Genomic DNA, 22128 nt, shown 5'->3' on the forward strand with positions numbered 1-22128 from the left:
TATCTCTATCGCTTATGTCTTATTTGCGCCCTGTCCACTGTAGCACAGATAGCACTTTGCTGTCTACCTTGTCTGAATGAAACATTAAGCACAAACCACCCAAATAAACCTGTACTTCACGTATATATATATATATATATATATATATAGACTTGAAATAGGTCAGGGTTGTATTAATTATTGTCGAAGTGACATATACGAGTTTTTGAGGGGATAGTGAACGCAGCATCAGACAGACCTTTAAACTGTCAACAAACTTAAACAAGTTCCCTCTGCTCTCACACGCCCCACATAGCTGGTGTAAACCACAAACTGTACGGTTTAAACTCGTTTTTCTACATCAAGTGTGAGTGTACTTAGAGCGTCAGAGGAAAGAGAGATATGTTGAATGTCGGAGGTGTACATAAAGCAGAGGACAGACATGGAAACCCGCGTTGTGTCTGCGTTGGAAAAACCCGCGGCGGAGCTGACGGTTATGGACGTGTACGACATTGCGGCGGTGCTCGGACAGGAGTTTGAACGGACTATCGACAGGTTTGGGTGCGAGTCTCTGGTCGGTGTGGTGCCCAAAGTGGTGCGGGTTCTGGAGCTGCTGGAGGCGCTGGTGGGCCGCGGAGCCGCCGGACAGGAGACCGACGAGCTGCGCAGGGAGCTGGAGAGACTGCGGCAGGAGCGGAGCGACAGATACGAACAGGAGAGGAAACACCAGAAGGTCTGTCTGTGTACCTGTGTACCTGACTGCGTATGTATGTGTGTCTGTCTAACCCCCATGTCCACCTGTCTGTGTATCTGTCTGTGTGTACATGTGTGCTGTGACATTTACATTGACATTTTCGACCTAAGTAACTGAGTGGCATCAATTATTAAAGTTTTGACATTTCAAAATTCCTCTTTTTTTCTGGACAGCAAACAAACAGTACTTAACCACTGATCACATTAGATGAGTTGAATGTAGGAAGAGCAGTGTAGTTAACTATCCTACACTATTTTATGTATTACTGTGCTATTATAATGAATAAATTGATTTGTGGCAAACTTTACACTTTATATTACTTCATCACTCATTTACAACACACTTTCAACAGCCTCAACAGCTTCAGATAATGTATGACAATAAAACCAAGTAATAATGACATTATTGTATGTCGGTCCAGGCTGCTATCTTTTGATTCTCTTTTGGAGGCAGCTAAATCTGATGCAAATTTTTGTTCTTGCAGCTATGTCGATCCTTTCAAAACAAATATCCAGTGCTTTGTGAAGACAGTTGACTACATTGGTGTTTCCCTCTTTTAAATATATATTTTGTTTATTTTTATTTATTTTGTGTCTCCTTTTCTCAGGAGTTGGAGCTGGTGGAGGATGTATGGAGAGGAGAAGTCCAGGACCTGATCTCTCAAATCACTCAGCTTCAAGCAGAGAACAAGAGGCTGTTGGTGAGCCTCTCTCTCAAAGAGTCCCCCGTCACAGAGGAAGACCTGCAGAAACAGGAGGGTGGGTTGTCTACAGCAGTGGTTCTCACTCAGGGTTTGAAAGATGGGTGTTTGGAAGTTTCTCCGACTTTCCTGGTGGAATACCACCCTTAATTCTATTCTATTTATATTCTGTGTTGTTTGCAAACTGTCCTGCATGCTGCCCTGTCTTTCGTTCGCAAACAGTTGTTGCACTGCCCTGTGTGATGTGTTCTGTCTGTATTTGCTGCTGGAAACGTAATTTCCCAGAGGGAGTCATCCCAAAGGGATCAATAAAGTCTGTCTAAGTCTAAGTCTAATGTAATGACTAGGTTTCAGCCTCCAGACATCCTGTGAAATAAAATGTTCAAATTATATGTTAATAGGGAGGCACTGATCTGATACGCCAGATTGGTAGCTATACTGATATTGACTTTATCAAGCAGATTTGGCAGATAATATAGAGACATGTTAAGTATGAAATATGATAATCATAACAACACCGCATGCTCTGTGGGCTATTGCCCTTTGAAGTCCTGTCATGCATGTTGTATTGTACCTTGTGATGACTGGACACTAAATTAGTTTGCTCTTGGCTGAGATAGTAAAGATCTGATATGTGTTCCATATGTGTGCTCAGTACAGATTTGTGTTGTGCCGATTAACCATCTGCTGTCCGTTACACATGCCCTGTGCAGTCACGTGGGATTGTGCAGTTTATGCTGCATGCTTGTATGGCGACATGAAAGAGGAGGCCGTGACGAGAGGCAGTCAGGAGCTTGTGAGGAAGACTATTTTTGAAGCCAGACCAAAATGTAGCTCATGTGTGTGACTTGCATGGTGGCTGCAGCTATATTTGCTGACTGTCATGGCCACAGTACAGACTGCTTATAAACATGTAAATGTAAATGAATGGGTGCTGTGTGATATAATTACACTGCTTACTGATCCATTATTTGTTAAGAAAAATACATTCATGGTGCAACAGATGCTTTAATATCAGGAGGGAGCAATTCTTACAGAGACCTGATTTTAAAGATTTTGTATTTAACTGCAAATTGCACATACTTCAGGTGGATTTCTTGTATTATTGCACTGATGTTACAAGTGTGAACATTTTTATGATACCTGCAGGAATGTCAGAAAAAGAAAGACTGGTGATGAAAAAGCTGGAAGACTTGGTGGATAAGCAGAGGGATGAAATCCGGGCAAAAGACCATGAGTTAACAGTAAGAAACGAGGACGTCGAGGCGGTGAGCATTTTGACTATGTGCATTAACAAATACTGACCTGAGAAGATATTAAGTTTCCAATTTTCTGTCCTTAACTGGAATAAGTCATAAAACATTTCCTTTATTTTTAGCTCCAGATGCAGCAGCATCGGCTGATAAGGATCAACCAGGACCTTCGTCGCAGGGTAGGAGTGATAGAAACCCAGGGCAAGGCACTGATCCAGCAGAGGGCTGAGCTGGAGGCTGCAGCCCAGGCACAGTTGCAGGAGGTGGGGGCTCTGCAGCTGGAGGTCACCAGGCTGAGAAAGGAGCTCCAGGACTGGGAGCTGGAAAGAGAGATCACTGAGGTAGAAGAGTCGTCTCTTACAAGATCTGGGATGTCGTCACCTGCATCACCACAGACGACAGTAAGAAGGAAAAGGGCTTATCTTCTGCTATGTTGTATGTTGTGTGGTTCATTCATGTTGTACTATAGTTCATTAGGTCTCGCAGTGTTTTGTAGTGTCTAAGTGTTACTGTTTTGTGGCACAAATCCAGTTCTCAGAAGCAGCACCATCTAACTCCATCAAACCAAATTCAGTGTGGGTGGAGTGTGGAGGGGACGCTGGTTTCCTGGCGAACTGCTTTGAGCGTGACAAGAGCCCTTCCCTTCTCTCAAGGTCGTCCAACAGAGAAAATACTGAGGAAGAGGGTGATGAAGATGAAGACACGACAGCTTTGTTACTGGTAACACCTGTTTAAGCTCTCTCATATACCCAGCCTTACTGAGGTTACAGCAGCCCACTAAAAGACTATTTTTATTGAACACAAAGCATTATGTATGCTGGTGTGTCCTGGTGTGGGTCATTGACAGCTTTACGTCTCTCACATGCGACATGCTTTCAGTTTACACCGAAAGATTTTGTTTGTTTGTTTGTTTTTTTTAAATCAGAATGTCATATCATTAGATGTCAGATTTCTTAAGTTTGTCTGTATTGTTTGAGTAAAAGTAAATCAGTAAATGATGCTGTTTTGACTGCAGAAGGTGCAGACTGATACAGAGCAACAGGAGGAGACAGACAGCCTGGAGCAGGAGTCGGACCAACCTCGCTTCACTCTGCAGGAGCTGCGGGACGTCCTGCAGGAGAGGAATGAGCTCAAGGCCCAAGTGTTCGTGCTGCAGGAAGAGTTGGCATATTACAAAAGGTCTGTTGTTTTGTCAACAAACTTTAGTTTGGATTCAGTTTTACAAAACACTAATGCAAAAGTTAACATTTCTCTTCTCTGTATCCCTCAGTGACGAGTCTGAGGATGACATCAGCTCCATTGTTTGTACATCTTCTCCTCCACCATCCTCCAATTCCACCGATCAGCCTGAATCAGGAATTAGGCGCTTGTGAGTAATGAGTTTGACTTGACCCAGTTTTCTTAATATACCTCTGTACTTGTTATGACGGCCATAATGTATCTTATAAACATCATCAGTTAACATTTTGATATTGTTCGAGGTGTCAATAGTCAGTGTTGCTGTGACTGAGGGTCACAAAACATATTGATCACAACAATTCAACAACAATTCTTCTGTTGTTTTTCATGTTTTCTCTCTAACTTTAAATTTCTCTCTTGTATCCGTCCTGTTGTGTCACCACTGCCCCTTCTCCGTTTTCCTCTCTGGACAGGATCTTCACTGCCATAATGCCAATGGTGGCAGCCGGTTTGATTGCAGACGACCCCACCTTGTTGCCAATCAGAAGACTTGTTTCCTTTGTATGACATTGAATTTCAATTCTTGCACAGTTGCTCTTAATTTTCCCACATCATGTCGACACCATGTGGTTTATGAGATTGAAACTGTGCTGAATGAACTACAATTGTTTTAAAGTGTCAACTTATACATTACATGTTGATAAGACTTTAGCTAACTTGGTAAAATTATCCTGAGCAGTTAAAATGTGAGACAGCTGGCCAAACCTGGACATGTATTTATGACCTCTCAGGCCTTTGTGGTTTCATAAAAAGTCACTACCTGTCAGTTCTTAATTATATATATATATATAAATGAAAAAGCTATGCTTCATTACTTTTAATGCTGCACATGCTGCTATATTGTCAAATAACTTCTAAGGTTCTCACTACATTGTCTACATTGGCTTGTTCCTCAGCCTAAAAGTGGTCTCACTGCACTTCATAAAGTTTTTGCTTGCCATGTATTCAATAATGTATTTACTTCAAAATGCATTCACTTTTACAATCATATGACGAGTAGTGCCTGTAGTGCGAGGTATTCCCTAGAATATGAACTGTTTTTTTCACAGACACTTTAAAGTTCCTTTGTGGTCTCTTTATAAATAGCATCAATGTCAGAGATGAAGAACCATAAAAGGTGATGGGACATGTTTTGTCATTCAGGTGGTGTCAAGATGTATCTGACAACAAATTATTGTTAATGTGTTTTTCAGCCAGAAAATCGTGTACCTCTGTTTCCCTCTGAAAGACTGTGTGAAATAATGTGCTGAGTGTCAGCACTGGGTCGTGTTGAAAAGAGTATGTTACTTACAGCACTACAGCCTACATGCCTTGTGATTTACACTGGTGCAATCATACAAGTAAAATATTCCAAAAATAATTAGTACTGTAAAAATACACCCTAACTATCAATATGTGCTGGGTTGCATCTGTAAAATAATGTTTGTCCAGAGTAAAGTAATAAAGTTTTGTTTTTCATTTTTTTTATTTTGTCACTGTGTTACTAATATTGCTAAGACAAGAATGCTAAATATAATAGAGGTCGTATTTATGTCCTAAATACATATATAATATATATATATTTATTTATTTAAAAAATTAATTATTAAGACTTATTTTTGTATTGACGAGAATATTTCCAGGATCATTTCATTCTAATAAATATAACCTAAACAGAAAACAGAAACCAGAGTAGACTATAACCAAATTTAAAAACATCAACTCGCGTGCTCTGTCACCTGATTCTGATATGCCTTTGATGGAGGAAAGTGAGAAATTGAGAGCTGTCGGTCACGTATACGTCTCTTGCTCTCTGTATAGTGAAAAACGACGTCCCGGGCGAACGGATCGACAGCGTTGAGGGAGTTATCTTGAGGCACAGACAATCTTTGTACTTACCTGTCGCTAGGATACTTTGCCCTCCTCTGCTGCCCAGCGAGTCACGCCATTGGCGGGTGAGTGATGGGGGAAGTGCGGCTCCTCTGGAAGTTAGTTACCTTCTGTCTGTAAAAGTGAGTCAAAAAGAAAGAAAGCGTTTAAGTAGTCGTTGGTGGCGAAAAGCTAACTTTATTTATTTAAGAAGTAGCTGCAGCATCGCTCCGTTATGGAGTTTGGAGAGGAGTCGTCGCCCGCTCTAGCTTTCGAGAAGGACGCGTTTGAGCTCACGGTTGAAGATGTTTATGACATTTCCTACGTGATCGGACGAGACTTGTTAAAAATAAGCAGCACGGGAGAAGAAGTGTCGGATTTGCAGTTCAGAATAGTCCGTGTTTTGGAAATGTTCGAGACTTTGGTCAATAAGTACAACTTATCTCTGGAGGAGCTGAAAATGGAGCGGGACAACTTGAAGAGTGAACTGGACAGGATCGTCAAGGAGAGCTCCTCTGGGCAGGGCACGGTGAGTGTCACGGTCTGTCTGGTTTAGTTGAGGTTAATGTCAGACATAAATGGACGGTTTAAAGATGCTTTTCCTGTCTCCCCGTCATAAAGCAAACGGCGGGGCCAAACCAGCTGGTGGTGGACCTGACGGACCCTAACAGACCGCGGTTCACCATGCAGGAGCTGAAGGAGGTCCTGCAGGAGAGGAACCAGCTAAAGGCTCAGCTCATGGTGGCTCAGGAGGAGCTGCAGCTGTACAAGAGGTGAGCAACTGAGCCTAAAGTTCATTCTAAGATAAGATGTATTTAGAGGAGTTTATTGCAAAAAAAATTCAACATCCTATCTAAAACTTCTAAACCTGCCTTACATCGCAGAGTGTTAGTCATGTATTCACAAACATGAGGGGATCAGAGCATTAGAAGCACCTTATTTGAGTGTGATCTAACACAACACCACTACTAACTACAGCCTCAATAATGATCATACAGCAGGATTTATTGCAGGGCTGTTGCGTAGCACTACATGAGATTGTTAAGGCGAAGCTAATAAATCAGTTTCACTCACCACAGTGGAAATTCCAGTGTGGAAATGTTATTCTGAACCATAACAGCTCTTTTTTGTTTTAAAGTGACCAGACCATCTGTAGGCCTCCTTTTACACACACTGACAGTATTAATATACACTTAATATCTGTACACATTTGACTCTATTATACATAGATGTTTTGTGTACAGGCATTACCAACTTGGTTTAAAAATAAAAACAGTCTACTTTTATTGTGTTGCTAATTTGACAAATAAACCACAGCATTATCAGCCCCACAATTAGACACATTTTGTAAATATAGAAATGAACTGCAGTGCCTCCCATTTCATTGTTACTTTCATCTTTTTGATAACACTGATACTTTAGTTTTGAGGTGAAGATATGAATCCAACATCATAAATAGCTACAACCTGACAGTGTGGATTTTGTTTTACTGCTCCTTTTCACAACACCGTCAACACAAAATATTCGGAGAGATTGTAAATCTGTACTTTTCCTCTGCAGCGGGATCCTGCCGCAGGCTGAACCAGCCATGGTGGAAGTGGATCTGGAGACACCAGCAGCGACAGAGCACAGTCCAGCCACAATAAATGACGCAAAAGAGGAGAAAACAACCATAGGCAAACTGTGAGTAACCAGCTGGATTTCTTTACTGGATGTATAGACAACAAAGAAGCATTTGAAAGAAGTAGCATTAAGTGATTAAGACGTTTATTTCTAGCCAAACACCATTTTAGCTGTACACCTCAGATGGCAAAGTTTCAAGACAGCAGCAAGCACATGATGCTGAAGTAAGCTAGGAGGAGGATTATTCTCACAGCCTGTCTCCTGTCTTGTAATGATATACTTGTGACCAACTGAATTCATGCTGATGCTGAGGATGTTTGTGTGTGAGCAGTGAGTGAGAGAGAGAAGTTGGAAATTGGCAGTGCGTATGCCAAACTGCTGTCAGTAATTACAGTCTGCCATGACTCAGTGTTGTTTTCTCACACTGGGCAGACTTACTTTAATGTTCCATGTTCACCCCACTGTGCTCGGCAAGAACCTCCTTAAACTGACTCTGGACCTTTTCTGTTCATAGGTTTTCGTTCAGGCGAAAATAAGGAAAGACTGTTCACAAGAACTGACCATGTAGAAGACAAACAGGATTTGTCGGCACATCAGTCAACCACTTTTATATTGACTATTTTTTACAATAAGTATTTCTCAGTCTAACAAGCACTGTATTTTATACATAATTATAATAATTAGAACATAATGATTTATAGTAATACAGAGCTAACATTGTAGAAATATATATGGAAAGTTTGATCAAGATATCAAATGAAACTGGAAAGTATTATGTAGCTGCTGTTGGAGAATATGTTGAATGCATTCACTTAATATGAAGTAATCTATAGGCTTGGAATTAAGTCTTAAAGGGGCTTCATATGATCTAAAACACACTCTGTCACTCTCAACTGTTAGCTCTCAAATTAAGGAGAAAGGGCCCCATCCCATCCCAACCCATAATTTAAGATAATAAAATGTTATGACATTTTGAAACCTTTTTTTTTTTTTGCATATTTAAAATGTTTCCATGTTCTTTCACATTGGTGTTACAGCTTCTACTTGTCATCTGATCTCGTATCAGTGTAGACCAATAACATACAGAGGCCACAACCTACAACATCATCTTACATCACACACATTAGTGACAGGATAATGAGGATTTAGGGTTTAATTACAAGCCATTATTCAGTCAAGTCATACACCAATCTTCATGTATGACTTCTATATGGAGATACTGTCTGGTTTGAATTTTGGATTTGATTCCCTTTAGTCTTAATCTGTTTCAGAACTCACTAAATCATACTCATATCATTTTCCTGAATTGTAGATTTCTTGTTGCAAAACAGAACCAAGTAAGAATGACTGTATTCCACTCAAAACTTTGCTGCACATATCTGAGGTACTGTCTACATTGTTGCTGTAGATTAAGACTCAGAGCATCTAACCACAACTCTAGGTGTGAATTTGAGCCAAACACAAACAAAGGGTGTCATTTTAAAGACCATAGTTCATTTCTTCTTCACCATTAATTATGCTACAACTGGAATGAGAACTCATCTGTATTTTATTCTTCAGTTTACAGCACAAGTAATAATTTACAATTGCAAATTTGAATTATATTCATTACAAAAGGAGACCCCACGGACATTGTGAAACACTATTTATCCAGGGGAAATACTCACCAAGCTTAAATATCTCTGCTACAATTTGATAAGAAAAATATAAAAGCATGATAAAAACAACTGGCGCAAAAATACACTTTTCATGAGTTGGAGCTTTAGCCTCCATTTAAAACAAAAACTTTTTTTTTTTACTTCATAAAAAAAGCATGTGGAGGACTGCTCATCTAAAGCATCTTTTACAGCATAGAGCACCAATTTATCTGAAATACAAACACTTGTGGTCAAAGTTTCAGTATTTGAGCCAAGGGTGAGCAGAGATTGAGGCTTTACTCCGATCGCCGTAGTCATACAACAGCTCCTCCTCTGCTTTGATGTCTCGGGAAGCCACCAAGATCAGATGAGGGGTTCCATCGATGGCGTGGAGCTTAGTCTGACAGTTTCCAGTTTTACTGTGGTTAATCAGCCTTCCAAGACGACCTGTCTCCTTTGTAGCGTCCACACTATAATACATCAACAAGCAAAGAGAAATCTGTCACTACAACTCAAGACAGGTCTCCACATTAGAAGCAGAGACATTATCTGGGCCTTGATAGTAGTCAGGCAGAAAATGCGAAGAAAACTTTCCATTTTCAATCCCACTGCAATTTTAATGCAACCATGGAATTAACTTTTTACTAGGAGGCTGTTTGACTAGAATAACTAATTTCATAAGATTAGTGATTCACAGAAAGCTGACAAATTGAACAAAGAAATGTAATGAAATGAGTGTGAAACAATGTCAACCCAGTGGTGACATTTGAACTTACCAGTATGTTTTACATTGATACTGGAAGTAGTACATGTAACAGCCTGTTTTGGGATCCTGAGCGTATTCTGCCTCTCTTATTTTAGCCTCAGCTAGTTCCAGTAGGTCTCCGTGGTACTCCACAACAAACTCTCCTTTTCTGAAACCCTTGGCAGCAAATACTCCTCTTCCTTTTCCTTCTATGTGTTTGACCTGTAAACATTCAAAAAGTGTGAAGCTTATCTGATGCAAAATGCAGTAATGGCTTAACCACTGTATAGATATTTATATAACTGTCACAAAAAGAAATCATCAGTGCTTATTACTGATTTACAGAAAATATCACAAATACACACAATATAATTTAGACTAAAGTGACAATACTCAAATCATTAAATGTTACCTGCATTCCTTCTTCAATGCCATTCTTTATCAGGTCATCAATGTGTCTATGTTCTTCACTCTGTTGACAATTTGAGCAATTGGATCAAAGTTAAACTTTCTGTAGAGTTGCACAATCTTTATAGACTTGTACACACAAACAAAAAAGAGGTTTAAGACATTATAACTTATTAATCATCAGTAAAACAGGTATTTTTTATACAAACCTTTAACTCTGCCTTTGTTTTTCTGTTACTCCGTCTGATGGGATAATAGTCTGTGACCTTTCTGTTTTGGGAAGCTTTATTCTCCATCCTGAAAACACAGATATGATCAAAGTAATGAGAAATTATGATTGAGTGACCATCTGTGAAAGGGCGTATGTCTGGTCTTCTTTCCTCTTTAAAAAAAAAAACCAAAAAAAAAAACAAAAAAAACAACAAAGTTTACACTGACATCTTGACTTTGTGCACTCACTTTTTTGCTCCGAGTTTGCGACCTGTTCTACTCCGAGGTTTGGATGCTGACACTTTGCTGCCTGCTGCAGACCCGACATTGGTACGTGGGGTGGACTCTTTTTGATCAAGCTGGTCAGCGAACTGCTCTCTGTTCCCGTGACTGTGACAAGGCATTTCAGGCTTCTGCTCTTTGGACTCGCAACTCTCTGATTTTATTTCATTAGGCATGTCTGCATTTAGGGAAACACAAAGAATAGATTTGACAGCTGACCCAAGTATTTAGTCTTAATCACGAGAGTGACGTTCCCTCAAAAACACAGTGAAGTTGTGTCATAAGATACTATGTAAGTGAACACTGGCGCCATTCACATGCACTGGAAATTTTTCTGTGGTACACGTGCATCTACTGACCCCACGATGACCCCAGAGTAGACAAATGGATAGAAGATTACATATAATAGAAACAATCAAATAACAGCATTTCACATTAGTTGATTCAGACTGTTTTAAACTTAGGTATTTACCTTTTTTCAGCTTTGGCGCATCAGGACTAGCAACATCAGATTCATTTCCTTCCTGGATCAGCATGCTTGAACTGTCACTCAGAGGGGATCTAGGTTTGCTTGGACTCCGTAGACTCTGAAGAATTGACTGCACTTTACCTGCGCAATCCTGCAAAATGAATTATTATTATTTGCCTTGGTGAAAAAAAATGGAAAACCATTCCCAGCAGTAACACATTCAGCTTCACAATCATTAGCATCAGTATGTAAATCTGATGGGATGCAATAAATGAGACATCATATTTTATGAGGCATGTAACTGATGCAGACTGAATTTAATGTCTTTATTCCTGCTCCAAACCTCTTAACATGCATGCTCCAAATTCAGAGGCAAGTTAAACATGTTCAGAGCTGCACTTTGAACCATTTAATCACTTAAAAAGCATGTTAGAGCCAACAGGAAACACAGCAAACAGACTGTTGGCTTGTGAAGACTTAATACGTCTGCCTGCCCTCTCCAGTTGGGAGTGGTTAATGTCTCCATGGTAACAGTACCATCTCGGATTGGCAGAATATGTATTAATATTGCTGGCTGATATATTAATTAAGCATAGTGATCAAGTACCCAACCAGTGCCACATATACAGAAATGTAAAAATATTTTAGTGTGGTTTCAGTGGCTGCATTATGTTGACATCTCAAACTCGGAAGTTTCAGCTTTATTTGCTGCACCGACAGCTATGGTGTATGTATGGTTACACTTTGTTTAAACGCCTAAATAAAGGGGCTGCGCGCAACCTGGGTAACGCTGATTACAACCAGTACGAAGCTTCCTGCAGTCTGTTTGATTCATGAATGATAGTTCATGAAAGTTATATCCGTTGCTACGACCATGACCCCTGTGAAAGTAGCGTTACCTTTCCAGTTTGTGAACCAAGAGCTACTTGGTTTGCTACATAGAGGCTGCAAAAACGTAAAGCAAAACAGGGAAGTATACCTTATTAGTTGATGGTTTGTTTTCCTTTGTCTCCTTACGTGAAGTGACTTTATGTTCAGCAGTGTCCTCGGGCTTTACCTCGGTCCTCAGCACATTTTTCTTCCCTTTATAAACATGGAGATTAAAAAAAAGTATAAACACTGCTGTCTAATTCAACAACACTGCACAAAGGCCAGCCATTACCGGCGAGTTTTATTTGTTTACATCTGCTACGTTTATTTTAACGAAGTTGGTCCTCTATTTAGGCTAGGTAGCATTAGCTGTTAGCTACACATTAACTACTGTAGCTTGTATGACACAAACAATTACTGAAACGACAGTGCATTAGCAGGTTTACCTTTTGCCATCTCAGTCGCCACAATAAGAGCTAAAGAGGACGAGGAGTCTATTGAATGTTGCCCTGTGTTTAGTTCACTGTTTCTGCAACGACAAACATCAGCGCATCACACTGCGGAGTGGGGCGGTGAGAGCGTGGTGGATTTAAAAACCATCCCGCTCCTCTCATTGGCTGTTTCGTACAGACGGGAGGGGCAAGAGCATGAAAAGTAGCTCTCTCATTGGCTGCAACTCTGGCTGTCACATAGCCGCGTTCGCAATAGCGAACCTCTGATGCAGAAATATGTTCCACCAAAGACTTTAAATCTGCTGTACTCCTGTATGTTGCAAAACATGGAGCAAAAATGTAATAAGGGTTATTAAAATAATTATTGGTCTGCTTCAATGTGCATTAAATAGATAGGCAAGTGCGTGTTTTTGATACACACTCAAACAGGCAGTTTATTAGGTACACCTAGACAGGGACGGGTGTTTCTATTATTTTATCCACTTCATTTATATCAAAGAATAATGCAATACAATTCAACAGCACAATAAACTGCAGCCTCCAAAAATAACAGTAAAGTAACAGTAAAGTTGAACAAACACCTGTCTAAAACTGTTTCAACACAAACTGAACATTTCATCTGTCATGAAGGGAGACGTTTTTTGTTTTGTTTTTTGAGGGGCTGCTATATTAGGCTGCATTGGTTTAAGCTTGGCGTACCTAATAAACTGCCATCTGAATGTATAAACATAAAATAAAGATCCTCTTCCAGGCATGTTTGAAGAGCTATAAACATTTTCTGCTTTAAATAATTATTTGTGTCTGTTCAATTTCCTGGTTAGAAATGATTAAAATGACATGTACACCTCCCTCACTGAAAATGTGTTATCTATAAATATGCACAAATAGTTAATTTAAAATGTAACTGAATACAAAGTGAGTGTCCATTCTCAGTGTATATTCCAATGTTCACATCACATGTATGTAAGTTACCTATTGGACCAGGACTAGCTTCTAAACTAGTTTTGATGGACACACCTTAACATCTGAACATACATCATTCTGCATGGTGAAGGTCAAACAATGACCAAAACATATTTTATCTAGTAAAAAACTGAGTAAAAATGTTATGCTGTAAATGCTAGAATTAAATAAATATGCATTTAAGTCAAACTACACCTACAGGTAAAGGTTGCATACCGCAGCTTTAACCTAGCACACATCCCAATGACTGACTTTTTTTTTTAATTTGTTGAAAACACCACCGCTATATTTTATTTCTTTTTTCAAAATCTTCTTCTCTGTCTTGTAGTACATTAAGTACTATGTACAACAACTTTTCATGAAAGATGCTATACAAACAAAAGGCCAATTGGATTTGACAGAGTTGACAGTACTTTTTCAGGTTTAGTTAAACCGTCTTTGCAGGCATAAAATACATGATCACTTGAGTACTCATGTCTTTCTACGTTCCACAAAAACATTTTAAACCATGTCATTCCCAGCTTTGGAGTCTGCATCCAGTCCTTCTTTAAACAGTCTTTTTCTCTCCAGATTCTCATTTGCCTTCTTCTTCTTGTCTTGTTTCCTCAGCTCAGATTCTTTCTTCTTTACAAGAATTTCACTGAGTTCTCCTTTATATGCAACATCAAGTTTCTCTCTCATGATTCCCCGGGCACGCTTTCGATTTATATCCACAGATCTGGTTTGATGGCACTGAAGGGAAAATGGTACAAAAGATTAAATGAGCACTGTCTGTAAATCACATAACACTGGTTGTTACAAAAGTCTCACCTTAAAGTATGTTTATTAGCTATTCTGGGGCTTACAGTCAGAATCATTTCCATTATTTTCTGAGCACTTTAAGGACTTCAATGAGTTGTGAAACTCAACTTCTAAGCCAATAAAAATGGAAATTTCAACGTCTACATTTCCATGACACCCGAGCGTCTGCTTATGATGTAACTGAGAGCATCTGAGGAGTTACTACATGGACTTTGAGTTGACACCGTTTTGTCAGCTGATGTTTCCAATGAATGGACTTAACTTTGATTTGGGTCCTTATGTCACGATTAAATTTTCTACAAATAGATACCAATAATGATAAATGCACACAGATTAACCAAATAAATAAATACCTTCACTACAATCCCAGTGGGGATATGCTTGAGTACCACGCAGTTGCTCGTTTTATTGGTGGCTTGTCCCCCGGGTCCAGATCCTCTCACAAACTGTTCTTCAAGCTCATCCTCATTCAGGACAGGCAGGTCCGTCAGGTCCTTTTTACCAGCTCTAAACACATTTGTCAGTCCAGTTGGGAGTGGTTTAAGAAATGGAGAGATGCCGGGAGACCCTCTCCATATGACCCGACTGGACTCACTGTGTATAGATCCGATGAGCGGAAAGAGCCGTGACATTTCTTTTAAAAAGCGACATACAAAGCGGAGTCTTGGTGGTGCGGTAAATATAAAGTTATTGACGGCATTCTATCACACTGTTTGTCACCAAACAGAAATACCAATTCAGTGCATTACTGCGTTTTGTTTTTCTCTTCGTGTCACGGTCGTTTAAGTGTGCTCCTGTTTATGTCCTGCCGTTCTTCTTCTACTCTCCCGTAGAAGAAGAACGGCAGCAGGCAGTGTTTTTCTTCGTGGCCAAAATTGGTCTGCGCTGACCCTCTGCTGCCATCGTGTGTCGGTAGGAGGAGGAGGAGGTAGGAAACTGAAAATGTTTTTATAAAATGCCTATAAGTCGACGTTTACAGTTGGGGTTTCTTTAACGGTCCCTTTCGACAGCTATTTTGAAAGGTCTGTTGAATGGTGATATATATGTTTTCAGTGAAGAAATGACGAGGTCTTCCTGTTCAACTCAATGAAAGTTCGGTTGCTGATTTCTGTGAAGGCTAATTAACTAACTACCACCAGGTGCGACGGAAACTTGCTGACCGCTCACTCTCTTTACTATGTATTACCTGGTAGGAAAGTTCACATGTAAACGCACATAAATAATGATGAAGGGAACTAACTTGTATCGGCAATGTGGAAAATTACATGGTGTCCCAGTCTGGAGGATTGTAACTCTGTGGGCGTGTATGCTGCTTGGCTGTGATGTGCATATTTAAAAAAGAGCAGTATTGAAAGACTAAAGGAAATGAACAACGTGTTCCTATGAATGTTAAGATGTTCTAATCAACATAATATGCTCATTGACTGATGCTGATGAATACTGTGCGCGATAAAGATGATAATTGTATTTAAAAGTCTTAGAGGTTGATTTCACTCGCTAAAATGCTTTCAGAGTTGACATTTTGACTTGTCATAGTAGGAAAAGCACAGGTAACAGGTTACTAATAACATTAATGATGGCTCAGTTACACTCAGCTGACAGTGAGTCAGCACCAGGACCCTGAAACCAAGCCAGCTACATGAAATTGAGCCAACAATAATTTTATTATTTACATCAGTGATGTAACTGTAAATAACTGTAAACACAAACCTAACCACAGCCTCCACTGTACAACCATCTTTCAAGTCTATGGGGAGAAGTGTTGTAGGCATTTTGGATGAAGTAATGACATGAACTCTCATTTTCACACAAATACAAGCATCAGCAGGATTCGATTACCACTTCACCTGACAGTCTAGCAGGTTTGCAGGTTTGTTTTATTTATTTGTCATTCACCTCACACATTACATAACACAGTATTTTATACTGAAAACTATAAATACATTTATCACAGAATAGTTTCATTTTTACATATGGATATAAATAATGGACTGTTATGTAATGCTTCCTCTTCTCTCCCTTGACATGGACTATAATTAGTAAATCAGGAAACTATGTAGGTCACAGGAAAAAGACAATCTCTCTGATGACCTGTGATGACATCTCTCTGTTATTGCGGGTGGGGGAGGTGCATCTCTAATTACTTGCCCACATTAAAACTGACCCTCATTTTGGTACATTTCAACCTTGACTGTGTCATTCTTAATGTGGATGCAGACTCACCTTTCCATTAATGTGCACCCTGCTGTATTCAGGAATCAGTTTCTACATTTGTCATGTGATAGGTTTTTTGATACAAAAGAAAGATCCCTACAATCTTGTCAACAGTGTGTGCTTCACAGGTTGTGTTTGCAAAGATCATTCAAAATGTAATATAGCCCAATGCCACTGAGTATTATCCTTATCTGTCCTTCTCATCTACGGTTACTCTTACTGTGACATTCTGAAACAGGTCAAAGCAGAAATGTCCGTGCTGATTTTCATGCAGTCATCAAGAATTCAAAGCTTTGTGGTTTGTTCAGATCTGAGCTGAATGAGGTGTGATGTTAAGCCCACTGTAGTGTGAAGACGTATGTTGCCACCAAGACAGTCAGTGAAAATAATTTCCTTGTACTGGGTAAGAAATTAAACTAGTCAACAGGCACACTGTGATTCCTCTGAAGGGCAGCAGCAGCCTAGTTTCTTCTTTTATTAGTTAAAAAAAGCAGTGCAGGTAACTCTTGTGCTGCTGTATATGATGATGGTATATAATGATGAAATATGCATATATGTTGTATTATTATATGTTATATTAATATATCACTAAATGTATGAGGACAGTTTAGTGCCACACACAATTTAAACAAGCATTTACTCAAGACAGATTTCCTTTCAGTGTTTGTGTTAAGTTCTTGGACATGCTTCAGACCTGGTTTAGAAAATGCCACCACAGAAAAGAAATATTTATATATTTCATATATCAAATGAAGTAATCAAGAAAACGATTAGAAAGCTATGACATCCAGTCTGTAACCATAAAGTCTACACCACCTATGAAAAAATACGTTCTGTAATTCAGTTTATCTCCAATAAAGCTATATGATGAAATTAAATGTACAGTGGCAAAGCAGATGTGGTTAGATACATTTAAAAAATAACACACCAGTCTGTGTGCATGTAACACGACAGGCACTGACAGCTATAAATATGCTTTTGTATCTTTACATCATATAACTATGTTGATGTCTGCGGAAATGCGTGACCGCTCGACCATATAATTGCCAGCAGGAGGCGCCCGTCTATCGGCAGTGCCTAGCTGAATGTCCGTGCAGGTCTGAGATTCGTCAAGTGCGCAGAAGGAAAGACAGATACCGGATGTTATGTGACCAGTCACTCAGAATAAAATACTACATGTACGTGCGCTGCGGTGGAGAACTATTGACATTTTTGTTTTCCTTCGTTACTTAACCTGTCGCAAATGAGAGCGAGTGTAAGGTGCACTGTGTGTTTTATGTGAGACATGTAGGGCGTGATCACTCACTGTGAAAATGTACAGTCAGTAGGTCTGACATGGATTTGGATGTATTGCGTGAAATTGTCATTTTAAGAATGATGGAGGGTGTGTAAATGCTCAGTGGAGAATCTGTTTTTAACTTAAGTTTTTAATGTATGTATTTAAGGTCAGACCTTTATTTCGAAAATCAACACGGAAGCTCGTTGCACCCGGGTCAACTTGACGGCATTTTGTGTCGTGCCTGAAAGGACTGTGAAGTCTTGCAGCGGTTCAGACTTGAGGAGTGACAACTTACGATGGCGGGTGCTCTTCATCTGTTTGCTCTTCGTTCTTCCCGGTTCTCTGGACGGAGGCGACAGCTGCTGGGCTGAGCTCACAGCCGGTTCATTTCCCTCGCCACAGGAAAAGCCCAGCCGCCAAAAAACTCCTGCGAGGGCAGCTTTGGATATTCAAGGACATTTTAACGTTACCATAGCTACTTTGGCCTTTTCTGTCGATTGAGGAAATCCAGCGTGCTGTTCTCCGGCGCAATGATGTGTCCAGATTTTGTAAACACGGCCAGAAACGGCGGCTGATATCATATAAAGACATCCCGCGGCTGATGATGTTTCTCTGCGTGTCATCTTTACATGTCGTACCCGCACCCCTTCCCCTGCTGAAGGGCCAAACAAACGGCGAGGTAAAGGAAATCAACGGCTGACTTTCGATGCGTCCGTCTCAATCATGGCATCGTTTCCAGACCTCGTCAAGTCGGCGGCTGCTTCGTGCTGAAGGAAAATCGTGTTACTGGTAAAAAAAAAAAAAAAAGAAAAGAAAAGAAAAAAAAAGAAAGAAAGAAAAGAAAAAAGTAGTGAGCCCGAAGCTCAAGGAAAGGCCGATGAACTTTGGTTTGCTGAGTGCTGGAGTGTGGTGAAGCCAGAGGTGCATCGCTGGCGTGCATCAGGTCCAGGTATGTGATGAGCATTGCAAGCCATCAATTTGTCATTACCGTGCTGCCATGTTGCTAGGTAACTAACTGACGGTGGGTTTACTCCAGTTCAAATTTTTATCATCCACTTCCGAGGATGCGTTGTCACATTAAGTAAATCTTATTTTACAAGGCTTTTAATACTGTGTGCTGCCGTAACTCGCCATTAACTGTGCTTAGACTAACTTTGTCTTCCTCCTTTGGCCTGAAGGAGTGCAGCATATTTTATGCTCTCATGCTATGGCCCTGTTGCTGTCACACAGACATGCTTGTTAAAGCTGATGAAATGTTCCTCTCTCTTACCCTGACGTAAGCTGTTCTGATGTTATCATACACGGCCTCCAGTAAGTAACAGCAAAATAAGAATAGCTGGAATTACGGGTGGTTATGTCAGGCTTCATGTTCTTGCCCTGTTGGTGCATGCTTTCCTCAGAGACACTTTCCAGTGTTAATCTAGGTGTGCGAATTTATTTAAGACTCTCCTGCCTATTACAGTTTGCTTGACTAGCCACGGGTTTGACCTCAACCAGCAGTGTTCACCATGAAGGAGATGAAGGAGAGCCCAAATCTTAAATAGGCTGCAGTCAGCTTGTTTTTGACTTAACTAAAAACCTGCGTGCCACAAGCTTGTTTTTGTATCCCCTAAGCCAGTTTCTATTTCAGTATGACTTTATGAGTTTTTCAGCATCAAGAGTCATTCCACTTGACTCAGCAGGGCCTGGGTGAGTCACTGAGGCAGTGCTGACTCGGAGGCTGTGGCATCCGCTGTCCAGATGATGGCTGTGGTATGAGGGCAGGAGCCACTGCACAGCCACTCCACTGTGATCCCCTGCTTTATTTCCAACATCATAGGATGTCTTTTGATTAGGATTGCGATCTGACACTAGTTTTGTTATTTACTGTACCTGTGCTAGTGATCACTACTCAGCCAGCGAGAACAAGATCCAGCCTGCACTTGGAGTATGTAGACAAAGAAAGAAATGCAGGAGACACATACCTAGATCAGTTATAGTGTAGTTTCTGGGTCTGAAGAATATTGTACTAATTTGCACACAGGGTGCAATCTCTCTTTGACATGTTAAAACTTGCATACTGCCTGACAGGATTGTGTAACCCACTTAAAGTCAGCTCCTCTGTGATCTTAAAGACTTCATTGGCTCTGTCATTTTTGAGGTAAGAAACTGGAGTGGTGAAGTTCACTGGAAGTGCAGATGGCAAAAATTAGATTTTGTGCATTCTTTCCTGAGCTGAATTATAGGCAATCTGTGCTTGAGTTTTTTAAAACACAGATTGTTCTCCAAAGAGTCACTTTTGGTTTTTACTTTTAGATGGGGCCATTACTCATGTTCCTCATTTTAGCTGCTTTTGTTGCTGATTGTAACGATTACCACACAAAAGCCACTGGGTGTCTTGCAGGATATTTTTTCATTCCATTCATTTGTGCTAGGAGGAAGTAGATGATAAACACACGTCGCTGATGTTGCTGCCTGTTCTTCAGTCAGTGAAGTGCAGCTCTAATGATCTAAGGGCAGACTGCTTGAAGTGAAGGCCATCGATTACAGCATCTGCATAACTGATGAACCAGAATTCACAGTCACAGCAGTTATTTCCTTTAACATACTAAAGAGGTTTCCGTGCTGTAAAAATGGCAGCTCTTCAAAGTATATTTGCCTAACCAGTTCTCTGATGGGGGGGGGCTGCTTTCCATCCCCCCACCAGACACACACACACAAACACACAAATACAAAGATGTGGTACATGGGCAGGGCAGTGTTGACAATGCAAATTTGAGAACCTCTATAGTGATTTTCAAGCTTCACGAAAATCCATGTCTTTTTTGTCACTTAACACAGTTTATTTCTACACCCTACATTGTTAATGAGTAAAAGAAAAGAAGCCATTCATTGTCCCTCTCAGACTATTAGTGGTATTTGATATTGCACGTTGATCAAGTGGAGACCGGTCTGATTTGGGCTCAGTCCCATTGTCCAGCTCAGTTAATTGAGCACTCAGTTTAATGACATCACCTGTGTGTTCAGTGGAAATGTGTGAGTGCACGAGGGTATAAGGACTCAAAATACGCAATGAGGAAGGGAACAGTACTTCTGTCAAATCACGCGTCACTTGGGCAGTAAAAGAACTACACAGGCTTTTTGCTGTGATGCACATTATCAGTGTTTTTTTGTTTTTGAGAATGATTTCCCTTTGCATCCTCTTTCTTACTACTATGGATTGTGGGTTATTCCCTCAGGCAAGTTCTGCAGCATTTCAGACACGCAGACAAGTGCCTATAGATCTCAAAAAGTCTTCAAGAGACCTCACAAGCCCTCACTGAGTTCACATTAGTTCTAACCATCGTATATAAATATACACTGAGTATATTTGCAAGTCTGTGAATGCAGACATGGGGACTTGGCCATGCTGTTGGATAGATTTAACTCGACAACATGTCTAATCACTCTAATCTTACTAGCAGTACTCTGTCTTATTTTAATTTTTAGCTCCTCTTAAAGGCATAACACAGATTTCTTTGACACAAGGATCATATAATGTTTTAGGTTAAGAGGTTTGTACTTTGTTTTGTTTACGTAATTTCAAAGACTTTTTAAGTAACTAACTCATTTTAACAGATTGCAAATATTCATTAAATATAAATATTATATAAGTTAGTTCTTGGAAAATTTGAGCTGTAGCTTTGGGATTACACATTTATTTGCAACTGTTGTGCTATTGGAGTTTGACACAAGTTTTTTGGAGAGACAAACCACACATGGACTTATATTTATATGTTTATCTAATTTTAATTCAGGAAAAAATAATTTTCTGTGGCAAAGCATTTCTAAACCAAGGCGACATAATGTCTTAAATCATGACTTAATACATCTACAGGAAACCATGGAATAGATGAAGACAGTAGTAGTTCAGAGGCTGAAACCTGATAGCTCTTTGCCTCTCAGGTACCTCTCTTCTTGAATCTAATACACCAGGCACAGTATCACACTAGAATGAGTGGAGGTGATTCTGAATCAGCCCATTGTTTTTACAGTTGATTTTTTTTCATTTCCCTGTTCACTAGTAGTATTTGTTGAATTAAAGCCGCTGTGGTGCTGTTTTTTAAGCCGAGACAAAAAGCAAAAGTGGAGACACTGCAATGACCTTTTTGATAAATGAGGATAATAATTGCATTCAGGTACTAAGCTAATGTTTGCTCATTCGTGTCACACAGGTCTCTCTCCGTAAGACTAAAATTACCCACCACTCCTCTAATGTTATACAGTTACAGGAGTACCTTACAACCTCCTGATGGTCAGGAGGAAAACGCAGTGAGAATATGTAAATATATGCTGTATGTCTGAGCAACTGTGGAGTGGAAAATTCCTGACAGGGGAGCCTGTAGTGTGTGAGCAAGTGTCCCAGCCTTGTTTGAGTATTCAT

At 40.0% G+C, this 22128-nt stretch overlaps 5 protein-coding genes across 9 annotated transcripts in view; 3 read left to right on the top strand and 2 right to left on the bottom strand.

Moving 5' to 3' along the window:
- Positions 1 to 237: 237 nt before the first annotated feature.
- On the top strand, positions 238 to 5388 carry LOC108878143 (RILP-like protein 1). Its single transcript, XM_018668526.2, has 8 exons — positions 238 to 712; positions 1341 to 1491; positions 2583 to 2701; positions 2812 to 3087; positions 3218 to 3406; positions 3702 to 3865; positions 3957 to 4055; positions 4339 to 5388. The coding sequence occupies exons 1-8, from the start codon at positions 389 to 391 to the stop codon at positions 4430 to 4432; spliced, it is 1416 nt and encodes a 471-aa protein (XP_018524042.1). The 5' UTR covers positions 238 to 388; the 3' UTR covers positions 4433 to 5388.
- Positions 5389 to 5831: 443 nt separating this feature from the next.
- On the top strand, positions 5832 to 8374 carry rilpl2 (Rab interacting lysosomal protein-like 2). The gene is made up of 4 exons (XM_018668524.2): positions 5832 to 6302; positions 6395 to 6546; positions 7334 to 7456; positions 7911 to 8374. The coding sequence occupies exons 1-4, from the start codon at positions 6009 to 6011 to the stop codon at positions 7930 to 7932; spliced, it is 591 nt and encodes a 196-aa protein (XP_018524040.1). The 5' UTR covers positions 5832 to 6008; the 3' UTR covers positions 7933 to 8374.
- A 548-nt stretch (positions 8375 to 8922) lies between these two features.
- On the bottom strand, positions 8923 to 12695 carry kmt5ab (lysine methyltransferase 5Ab). The gene is made up of 8 exons (XM_018668523.2): positions 12464 to 12695; positions 12127 to 12230; positions 11151 to 11298; positions 10646 to 10856; positions 10396 to 10483; positions 10191 to 10250; positions 9810 to 10000; positions 8923 to 9503 (listed from the first exon to the last, which is right to left on the bottom strand). The coding sequence occupies exons 1-8, from the start codon at positions 12471 to 12473 to the stop codon at positions 9293 to 9295; spliced, it is 1023 nt and encodes a 340-aa protein (XP_018524039.1). The 5' UTR covers positions 12474 to 12695; the 3' UTR covers positions 8923 to 9292.
- A 179-nt stretch (positions 12696 to 12874) lies between these two features.
- On the bottom strand, positions 12875 to 15072 carry mtrfr (mitochondrial translation release factor in rescue). The gene is made up of 2 exons (XM_018668525.2): positions 14587 to 15072; positions 12875 to 14164 (listed from the first exon to the last, which is right to left on the bottom strand). Exons 1-2 carry the CDS (start codon positions 14863 to 14865, stop codon positions 13934 to 13936), a joined length of 510 nt encoding a protein of 169 aa, XP_018524041.1. The 5' UTR covers positions 14866 to 15072; the 3' UTR covers positions 12875 to 13933.
- A 2025-nt stretch (positions 15073 to 17097) lies between these two features.
- Positions 17098 to 22128, top strand: part of LOC108878137 (membrane-associated phosphatidylinositol transfer protein 2) — a 42019-nt gene continuing 36988 nt past the window's right edge. For 2 of the 5 annotated variants that reach the window (XM_018668518.2, XM_018668519.2), the window contains exon 1: positions 17128 to 18675. The gene's annotated coding sequence lies outside the window, so the exon portion shown is untranslated. Of the gene's footprint in view, positions 18676 to 22128 lie in introns of all 5 variants that reach the window. The other 3 variants (XM_018668515.2, XM_018668517.2, XM_018668516.2) reach the window with 3 other exon arrangements.

Source organism: Lates calcarifer, linkage group LG13 (assembly GCF_001640805.2).
Source record: "Lates calcarifer isolate ASB-BC8 linkage group LG13, TLL_Latcal_v3, whole genome shotgun sequence".
NCBI classification, from domain to species: Eukaryota; Metazoa; Chordata; class Actinopteri; family Centropomidae; genus Lates; species Lates calcarifer.